We start from the raw sequence: 27,169 nt of genomic DNA, 5'->3' as shown, positions 1-27,169 counted from the left end.
TCCATATTTAAACATCCTAAAAATGCATGCACAATAATACATTAACATAATTTATGACACGCATCATGAAAATACCATGGGAGTGTGTTTGTACATAAATATAGTAATCATTCAGCTAAACTAAAAGGTTGGTGATATATCGGTCAATGACGCTCACTGGAGTGAATGCAATGTTTGAGTGTGTGTGTGGGAGATATAAATACAGTCTTCTGAACATGATCTGCTCGTTTTGTGTTGTGTAATGTCAGATGTCCAGTCCTCATTTCCCCCCGCTGAACTACAACTCCACACACACAAATCTCATGTTGGATGTGGCTCTGACAGAACAGCACACACAAACCAGGAACCGTCAAATACCCGACACTTGCATCGCCTTCATTTCATATCCTATCGATTACAAACAAGGAAGCAAATGGATGTATGAATGAAATGTCATCAGTTTCACTTTCACAAGCATACGTGCAAACAGTTGATTGTCAGAGAGAAGCTAATTTTGTCCCAGTATGTCCTTGAGTCATGAGTCCAGACTGATCCGAGAGACTGCGTGTTGCAGGTCTCCGTCTAACCATCACATGAGCAAAGCTGAAAGACTGGAATGTGATCAAGAGGAAGACGATGGACACAAGCATCGGACAGAGCCGAGCGGATTCAATATGTGTCTCACAAAAGCAATGTGACCGACTGGTAGAGACTAGAGAGGATAAGACGCATGAAAGCTGTGGTTCATGTGTGTGTGTGTGTGTGTATATATATATATATATATATTAGAGCCAGGCCGATATTATCGGCCGATATTAGGCATTTTCCAAACTATCGGTATCGGCAGTTATAATGGCCGATAAATGAATATTTCAAAAATAAAATAAAAAAAAGACGAAACACGCTTGAACGATGTCATGAGTGTTTGGAGTTGTATGGTTTGTCCACCAGAGGGCACTCTACACCGTTCCTGTTAGCAACACTCGTTGAGTTAGTCACGTCTCACGATACATACATTGCTTGAACAACAATTAAAAGAACATCCCCATCAGTTCTCTTAACTCAAATAAGCATGACAAAATTTGTGACTATCATGTCCAGTAAAATATCGGCCGATATATCGGAATATCGGATTTTAAAACCCAAAAATATTTGTATCGGTATCGGCGTTCAAAATCCTTTATCAGTCGGGCTCTAATATACATATATATATATATATATATATATGAAGAGTTCAGATGCAAAAGCCTCTAAGTGCCATTTGAAAATTTGTTCCAGAATTATCATTTTTATCAAGCTTCTTCATTGCCATTTAAGTGAAATTACTGAACTTTAATATACAGGCTTGATAAAAAATTATATATATATATATATATATATATATATATGCATGAATATTATTTATAATATCATTTTTATTTAAATGAGCATTTTTATGCTTTTAATTTTACTCTTATCAGTGATATTTTTGAAAATCAAGCATGAATAAAAAAATCAATAAATTGAATCACTTTTTGGGGGTTTTCTCTGCAGTGTTGTAACATAGGTAGCCTACTCCCAAACATGACCAAAATGAATTTTCTTAATAAATGTAAGGGTTTTCTATCAAATGAGACCATGTACTTGATGAAACCCTAGAGTTACTAAAAGTTAGCCATTACTTTTAATTATGCCACTTGAAATCGTTAAAAATGCCTTCAGAGTGTAAGGGGATAAAAGTGACAGCCAACAGTGCTTACATTTAACTTAAATAAAGCTTCAATGATCGGGATTGGTATCGGTCGATCATGATGACAAGAAATCAGCATCACAAAAATCCCTAAAGTTAACAATAACAAATAAGGCATTTTAATAACGAACTAAACCTTTCATTAAAGTGAAATAATTACACCTATGATAGGAGACTGATAAAAATGCTTAGTTAAAAGAAAAATTTCAGATGGATCTTAGAAGTCAAAGAAAACACAAAGTTATATACTTTAAAACACTAAAGTACACTTGTATGACTACGTTTACTGTGTTTTTGTCGTTTTTTGAAAGTTCAAAACAGCTTATTCCGGTTATGGAAAAAGTACAGTGAACAGTTGTCTGAGTTTCATAGATAAACAGGTTTATGTACATGAGGGTGAGTGAGTACACATTAAACAGTGACAGCACTTTCCTCTTTAGGTGTACGTTCATGACATCTGCTCACGATGGCAAGGTTGTTCACCTGGTCAGGTCACCTGAACCCGCACTCATGAGGATAAGGGCCAACAGCAACACACACTGAATACTACACCGCTTCGGCCCGAGGAATGCCCTGGCTCTCAGCCATCAGGGCTGCTGGATTCCTTCTCACTTACTCCAAGTTTCGTCCTGATCAATCACACACATCTTACATTGTCTGCACTGCATCGCAGCATCATGCCTTTTCAACAACAAAAAGCTTCTTTGATAGCCTGAAATGACCTACATCTTGCACACACACACACACACAAAATACTAAAATAAATTACAATAGAACAGACCAACCAGACATACGCGGTTGAAAAACATTTCAATTCAAAGAAGCATGTGGGATTTGCATTATCTGTTAATATTACAACATAAACAAAGACACTGTAACTCTCTGAAAGCATAATATCAGCAAAACGCTATAGCCTATGTGAAAGCTAAGTAATAGGCTAAACTCGCGTGGCATTGCATGTCAAATAACTTGCAGTTATTATTTTTTTTAATTAACTCTCCAAACATTTAACATATACAAAATCATCTTTAAGAAATACCAGAAGTTAAAACAGTGCATTTATGGCCTTCTTTCAGAGATATTACAATCTCAGCCACGCAGATACTCATATGGCATTACAAATGATGCAAAACGCATCATATGTAATACTTATTTAAGAGGTGTTAATTAACACGGAGATTACAAATGACAGAACTGAGCTGATGGAGGCTCATGTGCGCGCGCCTCATCATACACGCAACATGTATAGGCTAAACACAGCGGTGACGCGCACAGGGCTGTAACCTTTCACCTTTACTAACCCGTCTTAATGAGTGACGTGCACAGACTGTTCCTAATCGATACTCCATCGACCCGTCCATACAATTAATCAAATAAAAATGTGCTTCACCTACCTTATAGGCTATATCTGTAGGCTACTGTATGATCCTGGATCAATGAGAAGAAACAATCACGTTCTTCCTCCAGTCATCCATTAAACGGGCTCAGCTGCGCATTTAATCCAATATAGTGCGTGTGGTTATTATTCCAGAGCGTCGAGACGATGTTATACGTTTAAAAAATGTAAATGAACTTGCGACAGATGTACACAAACATGGCAGAGATACACAAATATCACACTGCCAAAACAAGCGAAACATTCATGGGCAGGAAGTGTCAGGTAGGCTCCTTTGATCTAATCGACAGGTCAACTGCCCAATCACACGCGTTAAAAGAAGATAAAACCCCGCCCCCTAAGGAGCGCTAGCCAATCGCGTTGAAGCACCGGGTCTATGTGAATTTGAAGCGCAGGTGCATCTGAACAGTAGCGATGTCTTACTCTGTCTGCTGATTTCCTGTAATTTAACACGCTAACATTTAATTAATCTTATTCTAATCTAAACTAAATCACAAGCTCAAAAAATAAAAAATTTGAACATTTTTATGACGCTATTTCGTTTAACTTTACAAGCATGTGTCTGTGTCTGTTAAGTAGCCTACTATCAATGTGATTTATTCTTTTCTTAGTACTTTTTAAATTATAATAATATATATGTGTATGTGTGTGTGTATTTATGCGATTTAATCTTTCCTTTATACTTTTTTCCCATTTTATATATATATATATATATATATATATGTAGCCTATATTTATATGAAGAGTTCAGATGCAAAAGCCTCTAAGTGCCATTTGAAATTTTCTTCTAAAATGATCATTTTTATCAAGATTGTATATTTAAGTTCAGTAATTTCACTTAAATAGCAATGAAGATTACTACCTATTAATTGTCATTTAAGTGAAATTACTAAACTTAAATATACAAGCTTGATAAAAATGATCATATTAGAAAAAAAATTTCAAATGGCACTCTTCATATATATATATATATATATATATAAACATGACACAAGAAAAGTAAATGTAATGATCTTAATAGTTAAATGGTAATCTGTATGCATTAAGAGAGTTGAGTTGAGACTGCCATCTACTGTCTGACACCTGAAATAAATAAAAACACATTGCAACTCAAACACAAAATGAATAATAATTATGGACATGATAGTTCTTTGTGCAACAAAACAGGATTTCAAGTACAAATAAAACATTTATTGCTAAACACATTTTTGTACAAATCTCACAAAGTTTCACAAAGTTCTTCTATAAGAAGAAAACACAACAGAAGCATAAGTGGGAAATGAAGCCGCCCGGAAGGAAACCTTTTCTGATTATTACAGATTATTATGACAATCCTGTTGAGGTAGTGATCCATCCAACATCATAAAGCCTTGCCTAATGATTACGAAAATTTGGTCACTGGAGAATAATATATATATTTATATAACCATTTCCAATTAATAACTCAAAAAGTTTCTGAAACAAACCAACATATAATCACATACATATTTACCAGATTACATAATGATCCAATAAAAGATCGATTTATTTTTTTTTTTTCACAAATATATCCTGTCTTGACTGACTTTAACAAACATAAAAGATGATCATAAGGTTACTGATTATTTAATTCAATATAATGGCCACATTTTCATCTGCGAGGCAAAAACCTTTACATGTTCTGTTTCTGTATGATTGTCACTTGTTTGTTCTGTTTGAGGCATAGAAATTTGCATTCATAATAATAATAATAAAATGAAAACACTATTTACATACTGCAAATGAACAAAATCAAATGACAATTGCCAAAAAATAACGTTTGAAACATTCTTAACACTTTCAGGTATAATTCAAAACTCTAAGAAAAGCCCTATTTTTTTAGCCTAGATCTAAAACTATAATAAAATGAGCTTACATTTTGTTCTAATCCATGCTCATTTGTGTGTTAAAACTACTAAATACCACAGCATCTGAGGTATTGGTGTAACAGTTCAATCACAAACAGACCGTAATACCAAACTACTGAAAAGCAGACATCCATTCATGGCACATTCTGTACATTAGATTATTAAAATAATACGAGAAAACACACAACTGTCTTTCTGTTTTACAGCCCTTTGTTTTTTGTGCTCTTTTGGAAATGTTTTTGTGAAGATTTGTTGTTCTGATATTTACAAGTGGCTGTGTTCAAATTTGCATTCTTAAATCCACTTCAGTATACCGTAAATACAGATGAATGTCCTGATCACATTTCACCCCCGAAAGAAATAAATCATTAACGGCAAAACAATAAAAAGTTATATTTTGCATAAAGACTATTAAGTCTATTACAATCACTTGTTTTAACCCAAATTTGGGTAGAATATGGGCAAACCCAAATGTTGGGTTAAAAATGTAATTTCAAATTTGAACCCAACTTCAACTTTCACTTTCAACTGTATGTTTTTTTTAAATTGCATATTAACCCAACAAGTCCATATTTGACCCAAATTTGGGTTGAAACAACCCAGCATTTTTTAGAGTGTACCATTAGAAAAATATGAACCTGTATTAGAGTGATGAGAATATAAACAGAATTCCAACCGTAAAACATCGACAGGAATTAGATGGGAAAATGTGCATTATTATATGCAAAATATAACTTTTTTTTAGGGCTGTGCGATTAATCGTGATTAAGCTCATCCAAAATAAAACTTTGTGTTTATATAATATATGTAACAGTGTATAATTATTTTGCTTGTACACTCTAAAAAATGCTGGGTTGTTTTAACCCAATTTTGGGTCAAATATGGACAAACCCGAAATGTTGGGTTAAAAATGTAATGTAAAAATTTAACCCAACGGCTGGGTTAGTCCATATTTGACCCAAAGTTGGGTTAAAACAACCCAGCATTTTTTAGAGTGTATAAATACACACACATGCACACTCTAAAAACTGCTGGGTTGTTTGAACCCAAATTTGGGTCAGATATAGACAAACCCAAATGTTGGGTTAAAAATGCAATTAAAAAAAAACGTACAGTTGAAAGTGAAAGTTGGGGTAAATTTTTAACCCAACATTTGGGGTTTGTCCATATTTGACCCAAATTTGGGTTCAAACAACCCAGCATTGTTTAGAAAGCATGTATATTTGAGAAATATTTGCATTTACTATATACTGTATATTATATATAAATATAACACATTTTTCTTAAATATATGCATGTGTGTATTTATACAAGCCAAATTATTTAAACAGTTCACACATTTATATTACATAAACAAACTTTTATTTTGGATGCGATTAATCGCGATTAATCGTTGCACAGCCCTACTTTTTCATACAAAGACAAACATTTATAATATTTTACAATTATGGCACATTTTAAAAAACATTTGACTGAAAATGAACATCACGCACAGGAATACTGTTAGCAGAAGGAGATGGAAATGTCAATGCCATTTATGCAGCATTATGCACGATTTTATTTGACTTCTTCCTTTTGTAAATCCTCCTAATAAATCTGTTGACTTTTGGAGCATAACATGGATTAGAGCGGATTATCAACTGCTGAAATCCTATTTGAAGCGCTCTACAGCCGAGCAGTGAAATTATAGAGATCAGCAACAGAGGTAATGCCAAAACACAAAATCCAGCGCAACCAAAGCAAATGAAATCCAGCGCCGAAGAACATTACTATTTACACCAGATAAACACCTTGTTAGTCCAAAGCGCTTCGAGAGAACGTATATAACCTGAATATTACGACAGCATTCAATTTAGAATGTGGTCATATTGATTCCTTCTGATATAATAATCACCCGGTTCTGACACATTAGATTGGCATTTAAGTCAACCGGAAATGTCACTTTAATAACATCTATTAAGAAAGTAAAAAGGGTCCATTTTGATTTAAATCATTCCATGAGGAAAGACTATAGTTTTCTGAGGGACACTAGCGACCAAAAGTTTGGAATATTTACGATTTTTTAATGTTTTCAAAAGAAGTCTATTATGCTGACCAAGGCAACATTTATTTGATCAAACATACCGCAAACACACTCGTATTTTTCAATATTAAAAGAACTTATTTATACTGAAATACATGTTGAAATTTATTCCTGTGATGAAAGCTGAATTTCAGTAATCACACTAATATGATGATTTGCTGCTCAAGTATTATCAATTAGCGGTGCTCAATCATTAATTAAGGTTCGGGTGCGCATCGGGTGATGCATTTTTTCAAGATTCTTCATTGTTTTTGCATTTATTTGAAATTGAATCTTTTGTAACATATAAAAGCATTCGTTTCTTACTACAAATAGTAGTGCATCACAAATCCCACAATAATATGGAGCAGCACAATTGATTTCAACATGTATAATAAGAAATGTGCAGCAAATCATCATAATGATTTCATATCTCATTTTCATTTCCTAATTTCTTAAAGGGATAGTTCACTTTGAAATTAATTTTCGGTATGTTTCAGCTTACCTCAGGGGCATCCAAGATGTTTAAATGTTGATATTTTTAGGTCAAACCGTTCTTGTCCATCAGTCATATAATGGAGGTCTATGGTCACCACCTCAGAGCATGCACAGAGAAGTCCAAATTAAACATGATTTAATAACTCGTAAATGTAAGTACACATTGATGGCCTGAGACACGAAACGAGCGGTTTGTGTGAGAAAACGAACAGTATTTATATCGTTTTGACCTTGAGGTAAGCTGAAACATACCAAAAATGAATTTTAAAGTGAACTATCCCTTTAATATACAACAATATTATTGATGTATGTTGTATGAGAACTGAACTCAGCTCGATGATGAACTGACCGCAGCCGAAATGCTTTATAATCAGTGTTGGGTAAGTTACTCTAAAAAAGTAATTAATTACTAGTTACTAATTACCTATTCAACAGTGTAATTAGATTACTGTACTAATTACTCTCTCTAAAAAGTATTTAATTACTTTTAATTGCTAATTACTTTCAAAATCCCATATCAATCTCAACCAGCTGAATAATACAAGGATAGACATGAATCTGTTTTAATTCTTTCAAATAAATACTATAAATTGCATGAATTATCCTTAAACTGACCAAGGTGGAGAAGGTTACATTATAAAAATACTTTTTAGCATCAGACAATACATTTTGATGTTAAACCCACTATTGTTTTATGTCTGATCTCATGACATTTCACACTTTTTTCATACATATTTTACAATAATCCATCTGAATTTGAACGAGTGCGGTCGTAATATTTAGACACCTCGTAAAATGCATCGGATTGATCTATACACAGTATTTACCTCAATTAAATCAGAAGTAACTGTAATTAAATTACTGATAAATTAAGAGTAATCCCTTACTTTACATTTTCAAGGGAAAAGTAATTAAATTACAGTAACTAATTACTTAGTAATTAGTTACACCCAACACTGTTTATAATACATAAAGCGCTTTAGACTGGAGTGATGATGCTGAATGCATCACAGGAATAAATGCCATTTTAAAACAGATATATAACAGTTCTTTAAAATTGCACAAATATTTCAACTGTTTTACTGTATTTTTGAATGAGAAGACGGGACTTCTTTTAAAAGCATTGCAGAAACCTACAGGGGTTGGACAATGAAACTGAAACACTGGCCAATGTTGGAGGTTTCACATCTGTATGTCTGGCGGCCAATCTTCAGAGTGAAGCACGGGTGGATCAGTGACGGTTCGAGCTCCAATATCATGACAATCCTGATTGTATTTGATGGACACGACACTGCCGAGGACTACCAAACCCTTCAGGAGGATCATGAGCACCTGATGCTCATGATCATGCACCAACACACACAGCAAGACTTGCGACAGAAGGGTTTGGTGAAGATGAAAGTGACGTTGAACATGCACAGTCACCAGATCTGAATATTATCGAGCTGTTTTGGAGGAGCGAGTCCACCAGCATCATATAGTGACCTGGACATTGTTCTGGAAGAGGAACGGCTCATAATCCCTCTGGTCACTGTGAAGGACTTCTATCTGTCAATTGGTGCTGTATTTGGATGCAAAATGAGGCCCTCGCCATTCTAACAAATTATTGTGTTTCAGTTTCATTGTCCAACCCCTGTATTTATTCCAAACCTTTGACCTGACCGAATGAACTAAATTGAACTCCCAGAGGTTCTCGTATAAAATAATCCTCGATTTCCTCCTGTGTGCAGCAGCTAATTTGGCATTCTGGTAAAGGGAGGTTTCTCAAGCACTAGCAGATCTGTGAGGCGCGTCGGGTCTGCTGGGCTCTCGCACAAGTGGAGGTGTGCCGGTTGAAGCTGTCCCTCCACATGAAGCGTTTCGAGCACAGGCTGCACTCGTAGGGTTTGATGCCCGTGTGGATCTTCATGTGGCCCACCAAGTGATGCTTCATTTTGAAGCTTTTCCCGCAGACGGCGCACCCGAACGGCCTCAGGCCCAGATGCATGCTCATGTGGCGGTCCCTCTGGCTTTTGTGCGTAAAACTTTTGCCACACTGACACGGATAGAGCTTGTAAACCACTGAGGCGAACCCTGAGTGAGAGGTTTGCTCCTTTAGGCCACCGTCCACCGCGGCGGCCTCGTCTTGAGAGACATCCGCACTTCCTTCCAGCTGCAGTTCATCCTTGGACGGTGGGTTGGAGAGCTCGTCTCCGGCTTGCGAAAAACCCTCCATGGAGGATCCGTAGAAGTCCGAGGGCTCTTCGTAAGTGCGAGCTCTATCCAAACACTCGTCTAATTTCTCATCGAAGCAATCCTCCACTGCGTTCGGATTGTGGCCGCTCTCATCCGAGTCGTTCGCGGTGTGTTCAAACAGGCAAGCTTCTCGATTCTGCCTCTCTGCTTTAATATTCACCTTCTTTCGGTGTCCCATTATGCTCGGAGGCACATAGGCGGGTCTCGAGCACTGGTTTTCCGTCGCGTCCGACCCGTTCTCGCTGCTCGGATCATCCGGATCGCTTTCCAACGCTCCCGTTCCCAAAGCGGGAATCGAAAGGCCGTCGTCTTCCCCCAGGTCTTGACCTGCGGTCTGGACGTTGTCTTCGTTATCGGTGGCATAACCGTCACCTTTCGGGGATGATCCGTGGTTGAAGTTCCCGACGTTGCTGTTTTTCTTATTCCCAACCTCTAAAAGCTCAGTGCATTTGTCCACCACGTGCCACATTTGCAGGAAGCTAGCAGCCGTGAGGAAGGCCACCACCTCTCCCGATGGCACGGACAGCGCTCCGGTGTAGCAGGACAAGAGGAGCTGCTCGAAAACACACGGATGCATGACGTCCGGCAACACCACGCGAGCGCTGTTCTTCAGGAGCACCTGATCGCAGAAGTACGGGGAGCTGGCGGCTAGAACCGCGCGGTGAGCGCGAAACTGGTGGCCGCCGATGGACACGATGAGGTCACACAGCTGTCCTCTCTGCCGCTGCTGGTTCAGTTTCTTCAGGAGGGAGCAGGAAAAGTCCGGGAACTCCACGTGGAAGGAGTTTGCGTCAGTCTCCATGGTTGTGTAGAAGTTAAACGCTCTGAGAAGAAGGCGGGACAGGTTAGTGTTCAGAAAAAAAACGTTAGTGTTAGTGTTGAGGGTCAAAAAGCTGTGCTACTTGCAAATTACAAAATGTAATTGTGAAGTTTCATTGTCTGACCAAAATGTGTATTATCAATTTAGAGCAATTTATCACTTGGTAATATAGCAAATATTCATATAATGTTTCATTTTGTCAGTAACTATGGTTTCCAAGTCAGCATTTTTTTTTTTGTTAGGATGTATTTTGTGATTTGGTGAGGAGGACTAGAAGTATAAGATTACAAAAAGCACACTGACATTTTTTCTGGTGTCAAATGGAGAGATGAAATTAACATTAAACAAAATCATGAAACTAGACCTATGTTTGTATGCGAAGGAAAACTGTTTTATGATCTTTTAAACTCGTGAACTGTCAAAATTCACACCTCTACATTGGAGATCAGGCTAACTGTGCTATACTGTTAGCATATCAAGAGAGTTTATGGATGTTAACAGGCGACAAAGACATTGTTGTTCATGAAAAAGAGGCGTACGTATTAGTACGGTTTTCTGCCTCACTCGCAATGGAATAAAAATGTCCGTCTTACCGTTTTCTGCATCACTTTATTCCGGTTTTCTGAAAGCTAGCCTGTCACCTCTCTCTCTTCCGAGAGCCAGAGCGCGCTGCGTGTCGCCTACGTCATCACGCACAGTCGCGTGGCGCAGGAAGAAATGTAAACAAACACGCCTACTTTCCGCTGGGTGCCAGATTGACGTTTTTCAAAGAAGAGAACAATTAAAATAAAATAATAAAATAAAATGAGAAAACAAAGGAAAGCAAACGAAAAATAAAACAGAAGTTACAAAAAAAAGAAGGGAAAAGTATCAATATAAATGTTGTTTTATTTCAAAGTAAGTTCTTAAATGGTGCAACAAGAAGTAAAGAAAGAAACATTCAATATCTTGGGCTCGACTAAACGTCAAGTAAAGGCATAAACTGACTTTTAAATGTCTGGCATTTTTGTTGCTCTTGTGTTTTCACTCCTGAGGGGCTTCAGATCAGATATCAGATATCTTTACAGATATCAACCACAGCAGGACAATTATTCAAATTCATTTTAAACATGATCAGGCAGGTTTTGGCTAGTGCCATCCAAAAAAAAATAATGAATTAACGTATTTTTTAAGATTGCTCAGCAGGTGGCGCTATAGGATAAGAGTAGCAACAGACCACTTTGTCCCAAACTTGATATCTCACCTCACAGAGGAGAACATCGTCAAGTGTTTGAATCAATTTAAGTTGTCTTAAAACGCCATCATTGGGTAGTTTTACAAATACTGACGTTACTGACAGTGTAGGGCCTACTGGACTCGATATGATATAGGGTTGAATAGATGAACTGTACCCAAACAAGCAACTCTTAAAACAATAGACAATTAGACCAGCGTACAATTACACATATGGAAGAAAAAACGTGTTTAAAAATTTCGAAATGATATGAAATCTGTCCAGCACTATTAAAGAGACTAGCGGCCGTTGTTCTGTGGTGAAGAGAGTCTTTGTCGTGTCGAGCTGAACGCTTGATCATTCCTGCAGTCACAGGTGCAAAGATCAGAGGATCCAGAGCTCTTCCAGGTGTGCCACACTCTCTCTCGTGCACAAAAGGCATCTGTCCATCATTTCATATATCCATCCATCCATCCATCCATCGGTCTGTATAATATGGGAGCTTGAAGAGTGATGGAAACTGAAAATACAACTAAATACCAAGACATTTTCCTATAGGCTACATAAAACGTATTTAAACATGAATGCTCAGTTCATGATATTCATGTTTTTTGCTTGCATATATGCAATTGTTAAAAACAGCTTGATATAGCCTATGCTTCAGCAAACTAACAAAATACACAGAATAATTGAGCTCTGTCCATGTTGACTTTCAGCCTTATGAAATATATATTGTCTTGTAAAATTGCCCAGCTGTCAGAGTGTAACTAAGCTCTTGCTTACGATTAAGTCACCTCATTTTATCATTCATACTGACAGTATGACTATTATTCATTTACTCAAGCCATATATACTGAATCTTTCTGGAATGACGATAAATGTGACTATTTATTAAGCCTATAATCTGATAGGCTACATGTAAGCCTACACCTCATGTTCATATAACACACATAACTGCAGCTATTAATATAACATTGTGGAATGGTTTTAATATTATTTGCATATAGAAGCAAATTTTTCTCTTAGACAACAGTGCGATTATATGAAGAAAAATTGAAGAACTGCAGTTTGTCAAAACTGTCATGTGCTCAGCAGCGCTATTTTACTATCATTGATATACTGTTATAGGCAACGCATTCTCACCCCAAGGCGTCACCTTTGACCATGCTTCAATATTTGACGTTTTAAGCGCGCCTTTTCACTTACATGACGCGATCCTACGGCGTCATCTAACTGACGCTAAAGGAAAGCGTCAGTTAGAGGACGCGGTTAGGTTTAGGTGTGGGGTGGGGGTAGGGTACACGCGATCCTAGGGAGTCATCTAATTGACGCTAAAGGGCGCCTAAAGCGTCAGATATTGAAGCATGTCCAAATGCTTCCCAAGGCGTCAGTTAGGTGACGCCTTGGGAGTGAGAATGGGCTGTCTATTTTTTTATATTTTCTGTTTTCTCATTTTATTGTTTTTATGTCTAAAAATATGTATAATTTATTCATTTTTATTTAGTTAATTCACTTGAATTAGTCATTTAATTTGAGTAGCAAACATTTTTTATTTTATTATTATTTTACAGTGTATACATCAACTATTTCCTTGTGTTATTTCTGCTTTAAGGAGTTTTAGGAGAAACATCTGAAGCAAACTTCAGTTAAGCCTCTTGAGTTACAAAAGAACAACCACAAGCAATAAACTTTTTCTCTGGGGAAGCCGGTGTCTGTCTATAGATTGTCAGAGTTGGTTTAAAGATTAATATTATTCCAACTTTAACCTTCTCTGAAGCTCAATAGCTGTAAAACAATAAAAATCCCTTCCTTCAACTGTAAGAATGAGAGCGCAGAGGTTTGATTGGGTCGTGCTGGAAAAAAGAGCAAGCTTCTGTCCATCACTCCACACCTTCAGCAGAAAATCAATGTGCCATTACATATCGTACTGAATCAATATTTTGATGGACACACTATCAAGGTGAACGGTGACAGAAAACTCAATAGGGTTTATTATAGATCTCAGGAAAGCACAATGGTGTATGATTATATTCCTACCGGCAATCTCACCGATACTGACAGACAGCGACTGAAGCACAAAACATGGCATAACTCCGGAGAGACCTTGCCAACACTTAGCGTGCACACTCCTCCAAACTGCTCACGCTACACTCTTAGTAGAAATGGTTCTATTTAGAACCAGAAATGGTTCCATCCCCCGCTTCATATATGGAACTCCAAAATGGTTCTATATAGAACCATTTTTTTTGTAAAAGGTTCTATTGGCCAAGTATGGAACCCCAGGGTTCTATATAGAACCAAGAGAAACCCTTTTTTTAAGAGTGTATAGAACCTTTTAGGGGTTCCAAATACGTAGCGCTGATAGAACCTTTTAAGGTTCTATAGAGAACCTTTTCTTCGAAGAGTGTAGATCGTCCTGATCCTTGGTTTGCTTCTACCCTATCTCACGACCAATTCGTACGAATTCGTACGAGTGATTCAAAAGTGGCTAATTCGTACTAATTCATACGACCTCACTCGTACAAATTTGTACATTTGTCTAAACCCACGTGACGGTTATGTTTAGGGGCGGGGTCAGGGGTAGGTCATTCGTAGGAATTCATACGAATTGGCTAATTCGTAAAATATGTACGATTTACAAATTGTTACGAATCAGCCACCTCGTAAAATTCGTACGAATTCCCGTGAGATCGGGTTGTTTGCTTCGCCGACCACTGAATTGCTCAAACACCACCTTATGGAGCATTATGGAATTCACGGAAAAATTAAAATTCTATCATCAATTACCCACTTTCATGTCGTTCCAAAACACGTAGGACTTTTGTTCATTGTTCTGATGAATTTTTTTCTGTCCCTCCATTGACAGCTACGCAACTATCCCTTTGACGCTTCAAATATACAATAATGAACCTCATTGGCTCTTGCTGAATCTCAAACGTGATGCGTAATACGAGAATGAACCTCATTGGCTCTTGCTGAAGCTCAAACGTGATGCGTAACACGAGAATGAACCTCATTGGTTCTTGCTGAAGGTGCGTAACACAAGAATGAACCTCATTGGTTCTTGCAGAAGCTCAAACGTGATGCGTAACACGAGAATGAACCTCATTGGCTCTTGCTGAAGCTCAAACGTGATGCGTAACACGAGAATGAACCTCATTGGTTCTTGCAGAAGATGCGTAACACGAGAATGAACCTCATTGGTTCTTGCGGAAGCTCAAACCTGCTGCGTAACATGAAAAAAAAAAAATATATATATATACTGTATATATAATGCATCTTCAAATTATATGGCATTTTCATTTTGTTTTGTTCTTTCTGTTGTTTATTGCTTTTATTGTTTATTGTCCTTTACTTTTTTTATTGCTTTTTGGGGGGAAAAACAAGAAAACAAGTTGCTAGACATCACATTTATTCCATAATCATAATCATGGTTGCATGCCTAAACTTTTTTTTTTTTTTTCACTTGTACTCATGTTTGGACAATCCACTGGCCACAAATAGACTTACATAATTTTCACCATCATTACATTAAACCCACCACAATAAATCACATTTTTAACAGTATTTTACCGCATTTTTTTCTTGGTATGTCAACGTGCACACGTAAATTACAAGGACATTCATCATTTTTCCCGTTAACACTTTTTGACTGTATTTTTACACCAACGTCTGAATAACATTTTATTTTTCTTTGACAGTATGTTTCTCATAGTCATGTGTTTCTCTTTCTCTTTATTTATTATTTAATTTTTAGTTTTTTAATGAGTACAGAATGACACAGTGCACCTTTAAATACTCATTTAGAAGAATTTTATCTATTGTAGAGACACATTAAGCAGAAAATCCGCAAATTTAGATAGCGTTTCAATCAGCTGTACACTCAGGACTCATCAGCTGCAATTGAGGGCTTAAGCTCAGTCCTGTGGGCTAATGGCTGGAGATGGACTCCGCATGCCACGACGGCACAGGTGAGACAGAGCTGTTCTTGCCCAGCCGAGCGCAGATCAAACCCCAGCCGTGGAGGAGGGCAGTCACCTGTGTCCACCTGCAGCTCTGGAATCAATAAGTCTGTCATCCCCGCTGATATTGGCCACAGTAATAGCGCCGGGCGATTAGGGCCACTTCCCTGGGTATTAACTGCATCTCTCATCCTCAGAGACCCGAGCCAAGCCGTGGAGAACAAAAGTCCGTTTGATAAGACCCGGGCCTTGTCTCACGTGAGCTCAAGGTGGAGATGGGCTCGGGAACTTGGGAAGCTCCGAAATGAAGGAACTCAGAATGACTGAGGGCTTTTGGCACGGAGTGAACTTGGATTGAAACCTACTTCATAGAGTTCAGGTTTGAGCTTCACAGATGCTGTTGTAAGAGGAGACTGTCCTGTGAGCAAGCCTTTTTTTTCTATTTTCATTTGTACAAACGCTTCGGTATGAGGACGGAGGGAAAAAAATTGCCTGTAGCTACATTTCTGCAAAAGGATTTGTAAAAAGAAATGTAATAATATACAGTACTGTGTATAATAATATACAAATATACTTAAATACTTGGTCCCTTTAACACATTCTGTTGAGTTGCACTTAAAGGAGTAGCTCACTTTTGAAAAAAACTTTTGCTGATAATTTACTCACCCCCATGTCGTCCAAGATGTCCATGTCTTTCTTTCTTCAGTCGAAAAGAAATTAAGGTTTTTGATGAAAACATTCCAGGATTTTCTCCATATAATGGACTTCAATGGGGTCCAAACGGTTCAAGGTCCAAATGAGAGTTTCAGTGCAAACTGCAAACTATTTAAAGGTCTTTAAATGATTCCAGACGATGAATAAGGGTCTTATCAAGTGAAACGATCACTCATTAAAAAAAAAAAAAAAAGTTGATGTTTTATAAGCTCAAATAGTCACCTTGCTCTGTTCTGTGATGCATGTTTGTGACTCTCCTGTTTGAACTCGTTCAAATCTTTTTCCGAGTCATTTGGTTCATTCAATGAACAAAACGAACAAACTGACTCAGAAAAGAGTTCAAATCGGAGAGTTACAAACATGCATTACAGAACAGAGCAAGGTGACTGGTGTGTCACATGGCTCATGCAAATACAATTCTGCTGAGCCAACGAGCAAGTTTCCTACATCATGAAATAACATATATGGAGCTGTGCAAAACTCTAGGTAAACCTCTTTGGTAAAAACCTTTTGAGGTCAGAAGAACATACAGTTTGTGCAAGGAGAACAAGTCTTCATCAGTCCATAATCTGTGAAAAGGAACAAACATTTACTGCCCCTAGTGTTTACCGTACTTTAGCTGAACTCTGCAGTGAATTGAATGTTTTGCAAAAATGAATCCATTTTTTCACCTGGAGCAGATCTAGAAAGATATTTGGAGCTGCAGATCCCTGGATGGAGAAGACTAGAGACAGGAACATCTGCTGGGATCTAGAGAGGCCCAGCTGGATATTCACTCACGGATTTGCACTTAAAGATGAAGATCTGAGGTCATGGGATCATAGAGTGCTGAGAAAGAAACACATTCACCTGTGAACTCAGAATCAAATCATGGCAAACATGTACTGTATGAGCATGCGGATGAAAACAGATATACAAATATATTTTTGTCCAATCAAAAACTCGCCTGTGAATGTCACTTTGTCTGAAAGCACCTGATGATGATTACAAATAAGACAAAATCCTGTAAAAAAAATGAAAAAAACTAAAATATGAATCAGCACAACTGTTTTCAACGTTGATAATTATCAGAAATGTTTCTTGAGCTGCAAATCATCATTTCTGAAGGATCACATGACACTTAAGACTGGAGTAATGATGCTTTGATCACAGGAATAAATTACATTTCACAATATAATCAAATAAAAACAGTTATTTTGAATTGTAATTATATTTTACAAAATGACAGTTTTTCAGTATTTTTGATTAAAGGCAACTTTGATGATCAGAATAGATGTATTTCAAAACATTAAAAACATTCACAAACCTAAATAAATGTATACCAACCTTAAACTTTTGAATGGTGTAGATTGTAAAACTTTGTGTGTGTGTGTGTCGATGCAATCCGACATGCCGCTTACAAGACTTTCACACCAATATATTCAATGCATTACATTTTGCAAAACAAAATACTAATGCAAAAAAATTAGGGCTGTGCAAAAATTAATTGCGATTAATCGCATCCAAAATAAAAGTCTGTGTTTACATAATATATTTGTGTGTGCTGTATCTAATTATTTTGTATATATAAATACACACACATGCATGTATATATTTAAGAAAATGTGTTATTCATATATTAAATATTTATATTTATATAATATAGATTATGTATTTATATATATATATACAGAATTTAAGCGCAAATAATTCTTAAATATATACATGCATGCATAGGTATTTTTATATACAAAATAATTATATACAGCACACACAAATATATTATGTAAACACAGACTTTTATTTTGGATGCGATTAATCGCAATTAATTTTTGCACAGCCCTAAAAAAAATGTAAAAAAATAAATAAAATAAATAATAAAATATGTGTGTGTGCGTGTGTGTGTGTGAGTGTGGGTGTTAAAAGTTACAAGATGAAACTGGAAGCTAGTTAAAGTCCCCATGAGATCAAAATTGAACTTATTTACTTTGTTAGCGCATATTACTAGTCTTGTGGTAAACAATTAATCCGTGCAAGTAAATATATATTAAAAAAATGTTTTACCTTGGTAATCTTTAATCAAAATCTGAAAAGTTACTTCCGGTCTGGAATGTCACTTTAAAAAAAAGGCTTTTTTAATCACTGTAATGTTTTACATTTCTTTTGATCATTTGTTTTACATTAATCTTGTTTAATGTTTTAGATTAATATGCACCACGAATGGGCACTTGCATAAATTTCACCATTAATGCGTTAAAACTTTCACAGTGAAATATTTAACGTATTGTCTTGATACATTAAATATATAATTTCAATGTAGATGATAAGAAATCCATATTTCAAATCCAAGTTTGCTTTTTTACTAAACAATATTTTCAATTAAAATGACATGTTTCTATGGTCAGGTAACTTACAGTAAACTTTTTACTGTTTACGGTAACTAAAAAAAAACTGAATTACAAGCATTTCGTACCATGTATATAATAGCGACCTTGATCCATGGTTCACCTGTTGAATTGGAGTCACATCTCAAAATATAGCAAAAGAAATGTCATGTCTGACCTGAAGCAAAAGACGGAAAAACAAGAGAAGTCAAACAAAAGCAATCATCTTTTGATTAAACCTAAGCATCCCCACCTGCTGTAGCAGACAACGTCTTTGATCGAAATTCCAGAGCTCAGCGTCTGACCCCCAGTTTGTGTCAGTTATTTCCGGACAAAAGCACACAGAATCCTGGGATTGTTGTCTGTGCCCCCCAGGTTACAGCGGCTGGGAGACCCGAGGAACTCACCGCTCATTGAACCATCACAGCAACAGCCTTTTTTTCTTACGTCCTCCAAAACATTTGATGATATTTTTGCACTTTCATTGATAAGTATTTGAAATCAAAATCAAAGACATGCATCAATTAGAATTCAACAATTTCAAGAACACTTTATAATAAGGTTTCATTTGTTAACATCATTAGTTAACTATGAACAATCCTTCTACTGCATAAAACCTGATGCTCAAAATAATTAACTGGTAGAGCCAACTCAAATTATACACTAAAAATTTTAACTTTTATGAGTATTTATACAACTTTCTTTTTCTTTTGAGTTCACAAAACTGACACATTTAAAGTTAAATGAATTATTTCATTGTTTTGAGTTTTAGGAACTTGTTTCTTTCAACTTAGACAAACTTACATTTAACTGAAACTGCGGGCTGGGATTTCTAATTACCATGCTTTGCCATGACACTCAAAAGGAAGTGTTATATAATTTTTTTGTGCCAAATTAATGTTAAGTGGGAGATTTAATGGTGTTCAATGTTTTGTTTTGCTATTCTGTTACATTGGGGTTTTTGTTTATTTTGTAGTTTACATCTCGCATCTCAGAATTGTGAGATATAAAGTCAGAATTGTGAGATATAAAGTCAGAATTGTGAGATATAAAATCAGAATTGTGAGATATAAAATCAGAATTGCGAGATATAAAGTCAGAATTGCGTGATATAAAGTCAGAATTGTGAGATATAAAGTCAGAATTGTGAGATATAAAGTCAGAATTGTGAGATATAAAGTCAGAATTGCGAGATATAAAGTCAGAATTGCGAGATATAAAGTCAGAATTGTGTGATAAAATCCGAATTGCGAGATATAAAGTCAGAATTGCGTGATAAAATCAGAATTGCGTGATTTAAAGTCGCAATTGCAAGATATAAAGTCAGAATTGATTGATATAAAGTTGAAATTGTTAATTGTGAGATATAAACAATCCTTAGAATTGGCCTGATAACTCTCAATTGCGAGTTTATATCTCACAATTCTGAGAAAAGATGTCAGAATTGCGACATATAAACTCGCAATTGTGTGTTATAAAGTCAGAATTGCGAGATGTAAACTCACAATTGTGAGAAACAAATTCGGAATTGTGAAATAAATAATATTTTTTTCTCGCAATTGCGACTTTATTTCTCAGAATTGTTACTTTATATCTCGCAATTACGACTTTTATGAAACAAGCTTCCATAGCAGCATTTACAGTATTGCATTAATTGCATTGGCTGGTTAAATATTAACATATTTCCACTATTTGATATACGTATTTAAATTGAGATTACTTGATAATTTTAAGTTATGTTTTTAACTAATTGGCTGACTTAAATATTTCAAGTTAAGAGCAATTAAAATGTATGAGTAAATAAAAATATGCAAGTTCCGCTTACTTAAATGTCAAATTTCGTAGCTTGAAAAATGTTAAACTGATTACCTCAAATTATTTGAATTTGGACAATTTCAACATTTACTTAGCCTATTAAAATTAAAAGTTGTAGAAAATTCTTTGTTATTTGGTGAACATCACACGATCATCTCATGTGAACATGGCAATATCTGTCATTGTAGGAAGGTGGAGAAGTTTACGATAATATTTACCCAGACTCTCCACGCAGTTGCGAGTTTAATTGAGTTAAGCAGAAGCTTTAGTTGAGGATGAGGAGGTCGGGGAGGGCAGTGTTGTCATGCTCAATCAGGGGGTCTTGGACATCCGCCTAAAACAGAGAAAAGATCTAAAACTTCTATAATGTCTGGATATATTTTAGTCTTTTTTAATATTCTTCATGTATAACCTGAAATAGCCCAGCATATCTTCCTTTCAGACCAGGTCACAGTAAATGTTTACAATAGCAATAACCATCCTGGACTTAGTTATCAGTCATACATCTTTGTTGATCATTATCTGCATTGCTTTTGCTCAAGCAAAAGAATGTTTCTTTATCCGAGTTTACAATAATCCCCGGAGCACATAAAGCATGTTTTAATAAGACTCAAATCCCGACCCCTGTCCCATCATGCTCAGTCCCCTGCAGTATCTTCATCTGGGTTTCCGTGATGACCTGTTCTGTTCTGAGGAGATTGTTGGTGGGATTTGGAGAAATGCAAACCATGTGGATGCTGATACCTCAGGCTTTCTCTCTCTCCCTCGTTCTCTCACATACAGCATTCCCATCTCACCTGCAATCATCAAGTCTTTCATTTTTTATTTTTGAATTCCTTTGAATTCTTGAAAAGTTGTATTGACCTAAAAAAACTTTATATTCTTAAATAAATAATCGCTTTTTGGATTTTAATATAGGCAAACGCTTAAGAGTCATCATTATTGCAGTGATTATTATGTTTCTAGCATGTTTGGCAACAGTTCTTCAAACCCTAATTGATGGAGTGTTTTCATTTCTTAAACCTTATTGGAGCCTTGTAAAAATGTAAAAATTAAAGGTACAATCTGTAGGATTTTTGCAGTAAAAACCACTAGGCCAATGTTATATATTTAACATACAGATCCTATCATATTGAAAAGTGTCTGGTATAGCAATGAATCATTCTCCATACCAACTTCCAAACATGTTCATGGTCTAGACACGTGGCCATCATGAGACTCTTTTTCACCTTATTCAGAGAAGGAGACCATCTGATGTTCAGCGACCAATCATCGTTCGCCCTTGATTTGAGACCGGACAGAGAACTGGATCTGCAATAGATGATGTTTTAATAACACACAGCCATTCAGAAAACACACTTTCACCAGTTTTTGACTCTTTCTAGATGTCTAACTAAAGGCCTTCAAGTCATGTTGAGTTTCGCATCAACAGTCAACAGTTGTTTTCTTACCTGATCTAAATCCTCCTTTTATTGCCGAAGGCTCTTTAGACCTCGGGTCTTCATCGCACAACTTTTCTGGCTTGATTCTTTCTCTCTCTCCCCAACTAATAACAAACCAATCAATACATAGAGCACATTTAATGTCTTCATTCTCCTGTGCTACCTTGGGAGCCGACCTTTGGTGGGTTGACTCACAAGTGCCTTAAGTGAAAAATTAGTTTGGTATTGCGCCGTGGCCTTTGTGCGGGTTTGGGAAAGGTTGGGCGATTTCATAAGAATTCACAACAGTTTTTCCTCCACAAATCGTTGGTTAATAAGTTTCTTGGCGATCTTTCCCCAGAAGACCGACTGATTGAACCGTCCGCACCTCTCAGATGGCTATTGATATTCTGCTGCTAAACTCAAACGCTGTCTGAGGAAATTAATGAATCTCACACGAGGTAGACGATCTGCCTGTGTTATCACGGTTAGAGCGCTCTCTCTTCGATAATGTCATCCTGTGGCCTGTGAACCCGTATTGATTTCACTGTTCAATGTTTCAGTCAGTCCAACACCAACCAAACAAAGTAAATCAGGAAAGTTGAGGAAAAAAATGAACAACTCTTGATAAAGAGGCTGTAGAATACTCAAACATTTTGGTATTTTCACTGTAAAAAATAACCGTAATTTTAACGGTAAAAGACTACAATGCAAAATTGTTAATTGGTTAACAGAAAGTTTCCGTACTATATACGGTAAATAACTGTGATAGATCTCATGGTATATCTAATGTCATTTTACGGTAAAATACCAGTTCAGTGAAACACGGTAAATTGACATTCCCACAATTTCCTGTGTGAGCAGCTTCTTTATATAAGTATTAATCTTCCTGTTTGTGATGAGCTTTGATTGATCATGTGACTCATCTCTGCTGTGATGATTGGTGGTTGTCAGTGTATTACAATGCTACAAAACAGATATCAATACTTCAATGGGTTGGTATAATTAACATTATATCAGATAATGAAATACGGTTTATTACTGTAAATTTGTCTGTACGGTTTATTACTGTAAAAAAAAGTCAAGTCTGTAAAACCAATAACGCTGCTAATATATTTTTGACGGTAAAGTTCTGGCAACCAACACTGCCGTTTTTTTACCGTAAAAATTACGGTTTTATTTTTACAGTGTATGCATTTGGTGGACTATCACTATCATTACTATTGCTCATAAGCTTCAGCATTAATATTTGGTTAACCCGTTGCAAAACACTTGATTGGATGTAATCAGACTTGTTTTCACTGACTGGATCAAAAACAAATTCCATATGGTACGTAATTTGATGTCATCACATCATTTGTGGTGTTTTTCCTGCTTAAAATTGGACACTAACAATATCAAGAAACATTTTCATTAATTCTTAACTTATTTAATTTTTAAAAGTTTACATGGGCCACAATGGATAACCACACACTCTTAGAAGAAAAGGTTCTATATAGAACCTTAAAAGGTTCTATCATACGTATTTGGAACCCCTAAAAGGTTCAATACACTCTTAAAAAAAGGGTTCCTCTGGGTTCTATATAGAACCCTGGGGTTCCATACATGGCCAATAGAACCTTTTACCAAAAAAAATGGTATAGAGATACCTTGGAGTTCCATATATGAAGCGGGGGATGAAACCATTTCTGGTTCTAAATAGAACCATTTCTTCTAAGAGTGATACACAAATTCCAACATTTAAAGGGATACTCCACTTTTTCTTTTTTTTTTTTTTTAGGAAATAGACTCATTTTACCACTTCCCCCGAGTTAAACAGTTGAGTTTTACCGTTTTCAAATGCATTCAGCCGCTTTTCTGATATTAAGAAGAATATCAGTAACCAGACAGTTTCTGGTCTCATTGACTTCCATAGTAGGAAAAAAATATATACTATGGAAGTCAATGAGACCAGAAACTGTCTGGTTACTGATATTCTTCTAAATATCAAAAAATCGTCTGAATATATTCGAAAACGGTAAAACCCAAATGTTTAACTCTGGGGGAGTTGTAAAATGAGCCTATTTCCAAAAAAAAAAAAAAAAAAGTGGAGTATCCCTTTAACATTTTCATATCTCCAACCTGGTATGGTCTTATGTGATTGGTTGTGGTACAATGTTGTCTTGAGGCAACACAGAGTTTTTTTTTTTTGTTACAGCCTCTAAAACATTTGATGATATTTTTTGCACTTTCATTGATAAGCATTTGAGTTATTCTCCTCTGAGATAGGTTTGACAGATAGGTCTCATTTTATTCAAAATAAACTAAAATAGACTATGTTGCCTGGTGGCAACACCAACCCGATGCGTCAAATTTGTACGAATTGATCGTGAGATAGTGTTGGCAACACCGTACCATAGAGGTTTACCTTTCATGTTTCAAACATACAAATGTCCTGAATCCTCATACGAATGGAACATTTGAGGACAATCAAAGCCAAACGTGAGTTTTAAACCGTTACCGTTTTCGAATATATTCAGTTGATTTTTTTGATATTTAGAAGAATTTCAATAACCAGACAGTTTCTGGTCTCATTTACTTCCATAGTATATTTTTTCTTCCTACTATGGAAGTCAATGAGACCAGAAACTGTCTGGTTACTGATATTCTTCTAAATATCAAAAAATCGTCTGAATATATTCGAAAACGGTAAAACCCAACTGTTTAACTCTGAGTTGTAAAATGAGCCTATTTCCAAAAAAAGTGGAGAATCCCTTTAACATTTTCATGTATCCAATAACCTGGTATGGTCTTATGTGATTCGTTGTGGTACAATGTTGCCTTGAGGCAACACACAGTTTTTTTGTTACAGACTCTAAAACATTTGATGATATTTTTTGCACTTTCATTGATAAGTATTTGAGTTATTCTCCTCTGAGTTAGGTATAGGTCTCATTTTATTCAAAATAAACTAAAATAGCATGTTGCCTGGTGGCAACACCGTACGGATTAACTTTCATGTTCATTACACAACTTTCAAACATACAAATATCCTGAATCCTCACACTAATGGAACATTTGAGGACAATCAAAGCCAAACGTGAGTTTTACACCTCAATTTTGCCCCCTAAATGAACCCAAGAAGCCCCTTTCGAGTTCCCATCTGATCCAGGAGCTCATGCCCAGCTCACAGGCTCATTACTGGAGAGCAGGGATTTTTGGACGCTGTCCTGGCAACCTGGGATCGGAATGTGCATGAGAGAGAGACAGAGATGCTGAGAACCAGAGGTCCTGAGAACCAGAGGGGGTCTGTGGTGTGGAGCCCGTTTAACAGCAGTGAACACGCCGCCCGCAGACAATCCACATGCTCCTGCTCAAGGAACTCGAGGAACGCTGTGAAAAAAAAATGTCTGGAATTTGTGATGGGAATCTGATCAAGCTCACAGCTAGAGAGGAAGCCTTTATGAGGAGTGATCTGAGCCTGTCCTGTGCGCTGAAGCGTTCCCGGTCTCTGATCCAACACGATCTCATCAAAATGCGTATCTGTAGCACGAATTTTATTTATCCTGCCATTTAAACGTTTATAGCTAAACATAGTTTTTGCATACATGTGATACCCGCTGTAAATCCCTTGGGGAGGATTAGGGGTGTGGAGTGCGCATACACGCGAAAACTGCGCAAATACCGGCGCTCTCACACGAGTCACAACGAGCATTCATCCATTCAAACAACGGACATTTTAAGTGTTGACACACCAAAACATCTCAAGATGCTGCTGATGTGAGAGCATTTGCCAAAACTAATATATTCATATATGCGATATCAAAGCAAACATAGCATATACTGTTCTTTTTGAATGTTTTAAAATAGCTAGAAAAAATAAATTTCTTTTCTTTTCATTTTTAAAAAGTGAGTGTTCATCGGAGTGGTTCAAGACCTTACACTCTAAAAAATGCTGGGTTGTTTCAACCCAAATTTGGGTCAAATATGGACCAACCCAAATGTTGGGTTAAAAATGTTTTTTTTTAATTTTAACCCACTTCAACTATCACTTTCAACTTTTAAATTACGTTTTTAACCCAACATTTGGGTTTGTCCATATTTGACCCAAATTTGGGTTGAAACAACCCAGCATTTTTTAGAGTGTAAGGTCTTGAACCACTCCGATGAACACTCACTTTTTAAAAATGAAAAGAAAAGAAATTTATTTTTTCTAGCTATTTTAAAACATTCAAAAAGAACAGTATATGCTATGTTTGCTTTGATATCGCATATATGAATATATTAGTTTTGGCAAATGCTCTCACATCAGCAGCATCTTGAGATGTTTTGGTGTGTTAACACTTAAAATGTCCGTTGTTAAAAGTTGAAAGTGATAGTTAAAGTGGGTTAAAATTAAAAAAAAAAAACATTTTTAACCCAACAATTGGGTTGGTCCATATTTGACCCAATTTTGGGTTGAAACAACCCAGCATTTTTTAGAGTGTAGGACTTTTGTCACAATTAAACTATTAAACAGTTTGACACAATTACACACACACACACACACACACAAATTGACTGAATTCGAGGAGTTTCGTGCGGTTGCAATAAAAATAGTAACAAATCCTTCCCTCGCGGGTCAATTGCACTCCCATTGGAACAAATGGGAAATAGGAAAATAAATGTAATAATGTCTAAATATATAGGCTACCTGAAAGCATAATGAAGAAGAAAAAAAAATATGAGCTGACTTTAGGACCCAGAGGAACAATTTATTTGCTCCATATAGAGCTAAATGTCCATAGTTGCAGAGACATGCAATATCATGTTATATTATTATTTTTCCACAAGAGGAAGGCTTTTTGAGCCGTTTTAACAAGTTATATGCTTTATGGACAAAATTAATATGTTTTAGGGCTAAATAAAAACACTTAATAAACATAAATTGTCAATATTCCACATTTCGGAATAAAAGGCTAGTAAAATCATGAATAGGCCTACTCTAAAATAACACAAATAATCTGGGAATGATAAACATGCGACATTTGAGGCCTAATTGAGCTTCTTCTTTGTTAATATGAAGGAATTTTTTCCGTTTTTGATTTTTCACAGGTG

At 36.2% G+C, this 27,169-nt stretch overlaps 2 protein-coding genes and 1 long non-coding RNA gene across 7 annotated transcripts in view; all 3 read right to left on the bottom strand.

Moving 5' to 3' along the window:
* Window positions 1–3,325, bottom strand: part of LOC120465305 (ras-specific guanine nucleotide-releasing factor RalGPS1) — a 144,595-nt gene extending 141,270 nt beyond the window's left edge. For both annotated transcript variants that reach the window (XM_039654984.2, XM_039654985.2), the window contains exon 1: window positions 3,103–3,325. The gene's annotated coding sequence lies outside the window, so the exon portion shown is untranslated. The remainder of the gene's footprint in view (window positions 1–3,102) is intronic.
* A 950-nt stretch (window positions 3,326–4,275) lies between these two features.
* zbtb43 (zinc finger and BTB domain containing 43) lies at window positions 4,276–11,285 on the bottom strand. Its single transcript, XM_039654953.2, has 2 exons — window positions 11,199–11,285; window positions 4,276–10,609 (listed from the first exon to the last, which is right to left on the bottom strand). The coding sequence occupies exon 2, from the start codon at window positions 10,585–10,587 to the stop codon at window positions 9,322–9,324; it is 1,266 nt and encodes a 421-aa protein (XP_039510887.2). The 5' UTR covers window positions 10,588–10,609; window positions 11,199–11,285; the 3' UTR covers window positions 4,276–9,321.
* A 5,467-nt stretch (window positions 11,286–16,752) lies between these two features.
* LOC120465282 (uncharacterized) overlaps window positions 16,753–27,169 on the bottom strand; it is a 28,141-nt gene continuing 17,724 nt past the window's right edge. Inside the window, exons 3-9 of one of the 4 annotated variants that reach the window (XR_016168408.1) lie at window positions 22,124–22,218; window positions 21,902–21,983; window positions 20,891–21,006; window positions 19,111–19,335; window positions 18,947–19,035; window positions 17,166–17,497; window positions 16,753–17,063 (exon numbers count right to left, since the gene is read on the bottom strand). This is a non-coding gene — a long non-coding RNA (uncharacterized LOC120465282). Of the gene's footprint in view, window positions 17,064–17,165; window positions 17,498–18,946; window positions 19,336–20,890; window positions 21,007–21,901; window positions 21,984–22,123; window positions 22,219–27,169 lie in introns of all 4 variants that reach the window. The other 3 variants (XR_016168405.1, XR_016168407.1, XR_016168406.1) reach the window with 3 other exon arrangements.

Source organism: Pimephales promelas, chromosome 4, assembly GCF_988280905.1.
Source record: "Pimephales promelas chromosome 4, fPimPro1.hap1.1, whole genome shotgun sequence".
NCBI lineage: Eukaryota > Metazoa > Chordata > Actinopteri > Cypriniformes > Leuciscidae > Pimephales > Pimephales promelas.
The sequence above is the reverse complement of the archived record's forward strand: the minus strand, read 5'-3'. Positions and strand labels throughout refer to the sequence as shown.

Bases quoted from the DNA above. Each gene is read 5' to 3' on its own strand.
- zbtb43 (XM_039654953.2), bottom strand. From the start codon at position 10,587: ATGGAGACTGACGCAAACTCCTTCCACGTGGAGTTCCCGGACTTTTCC.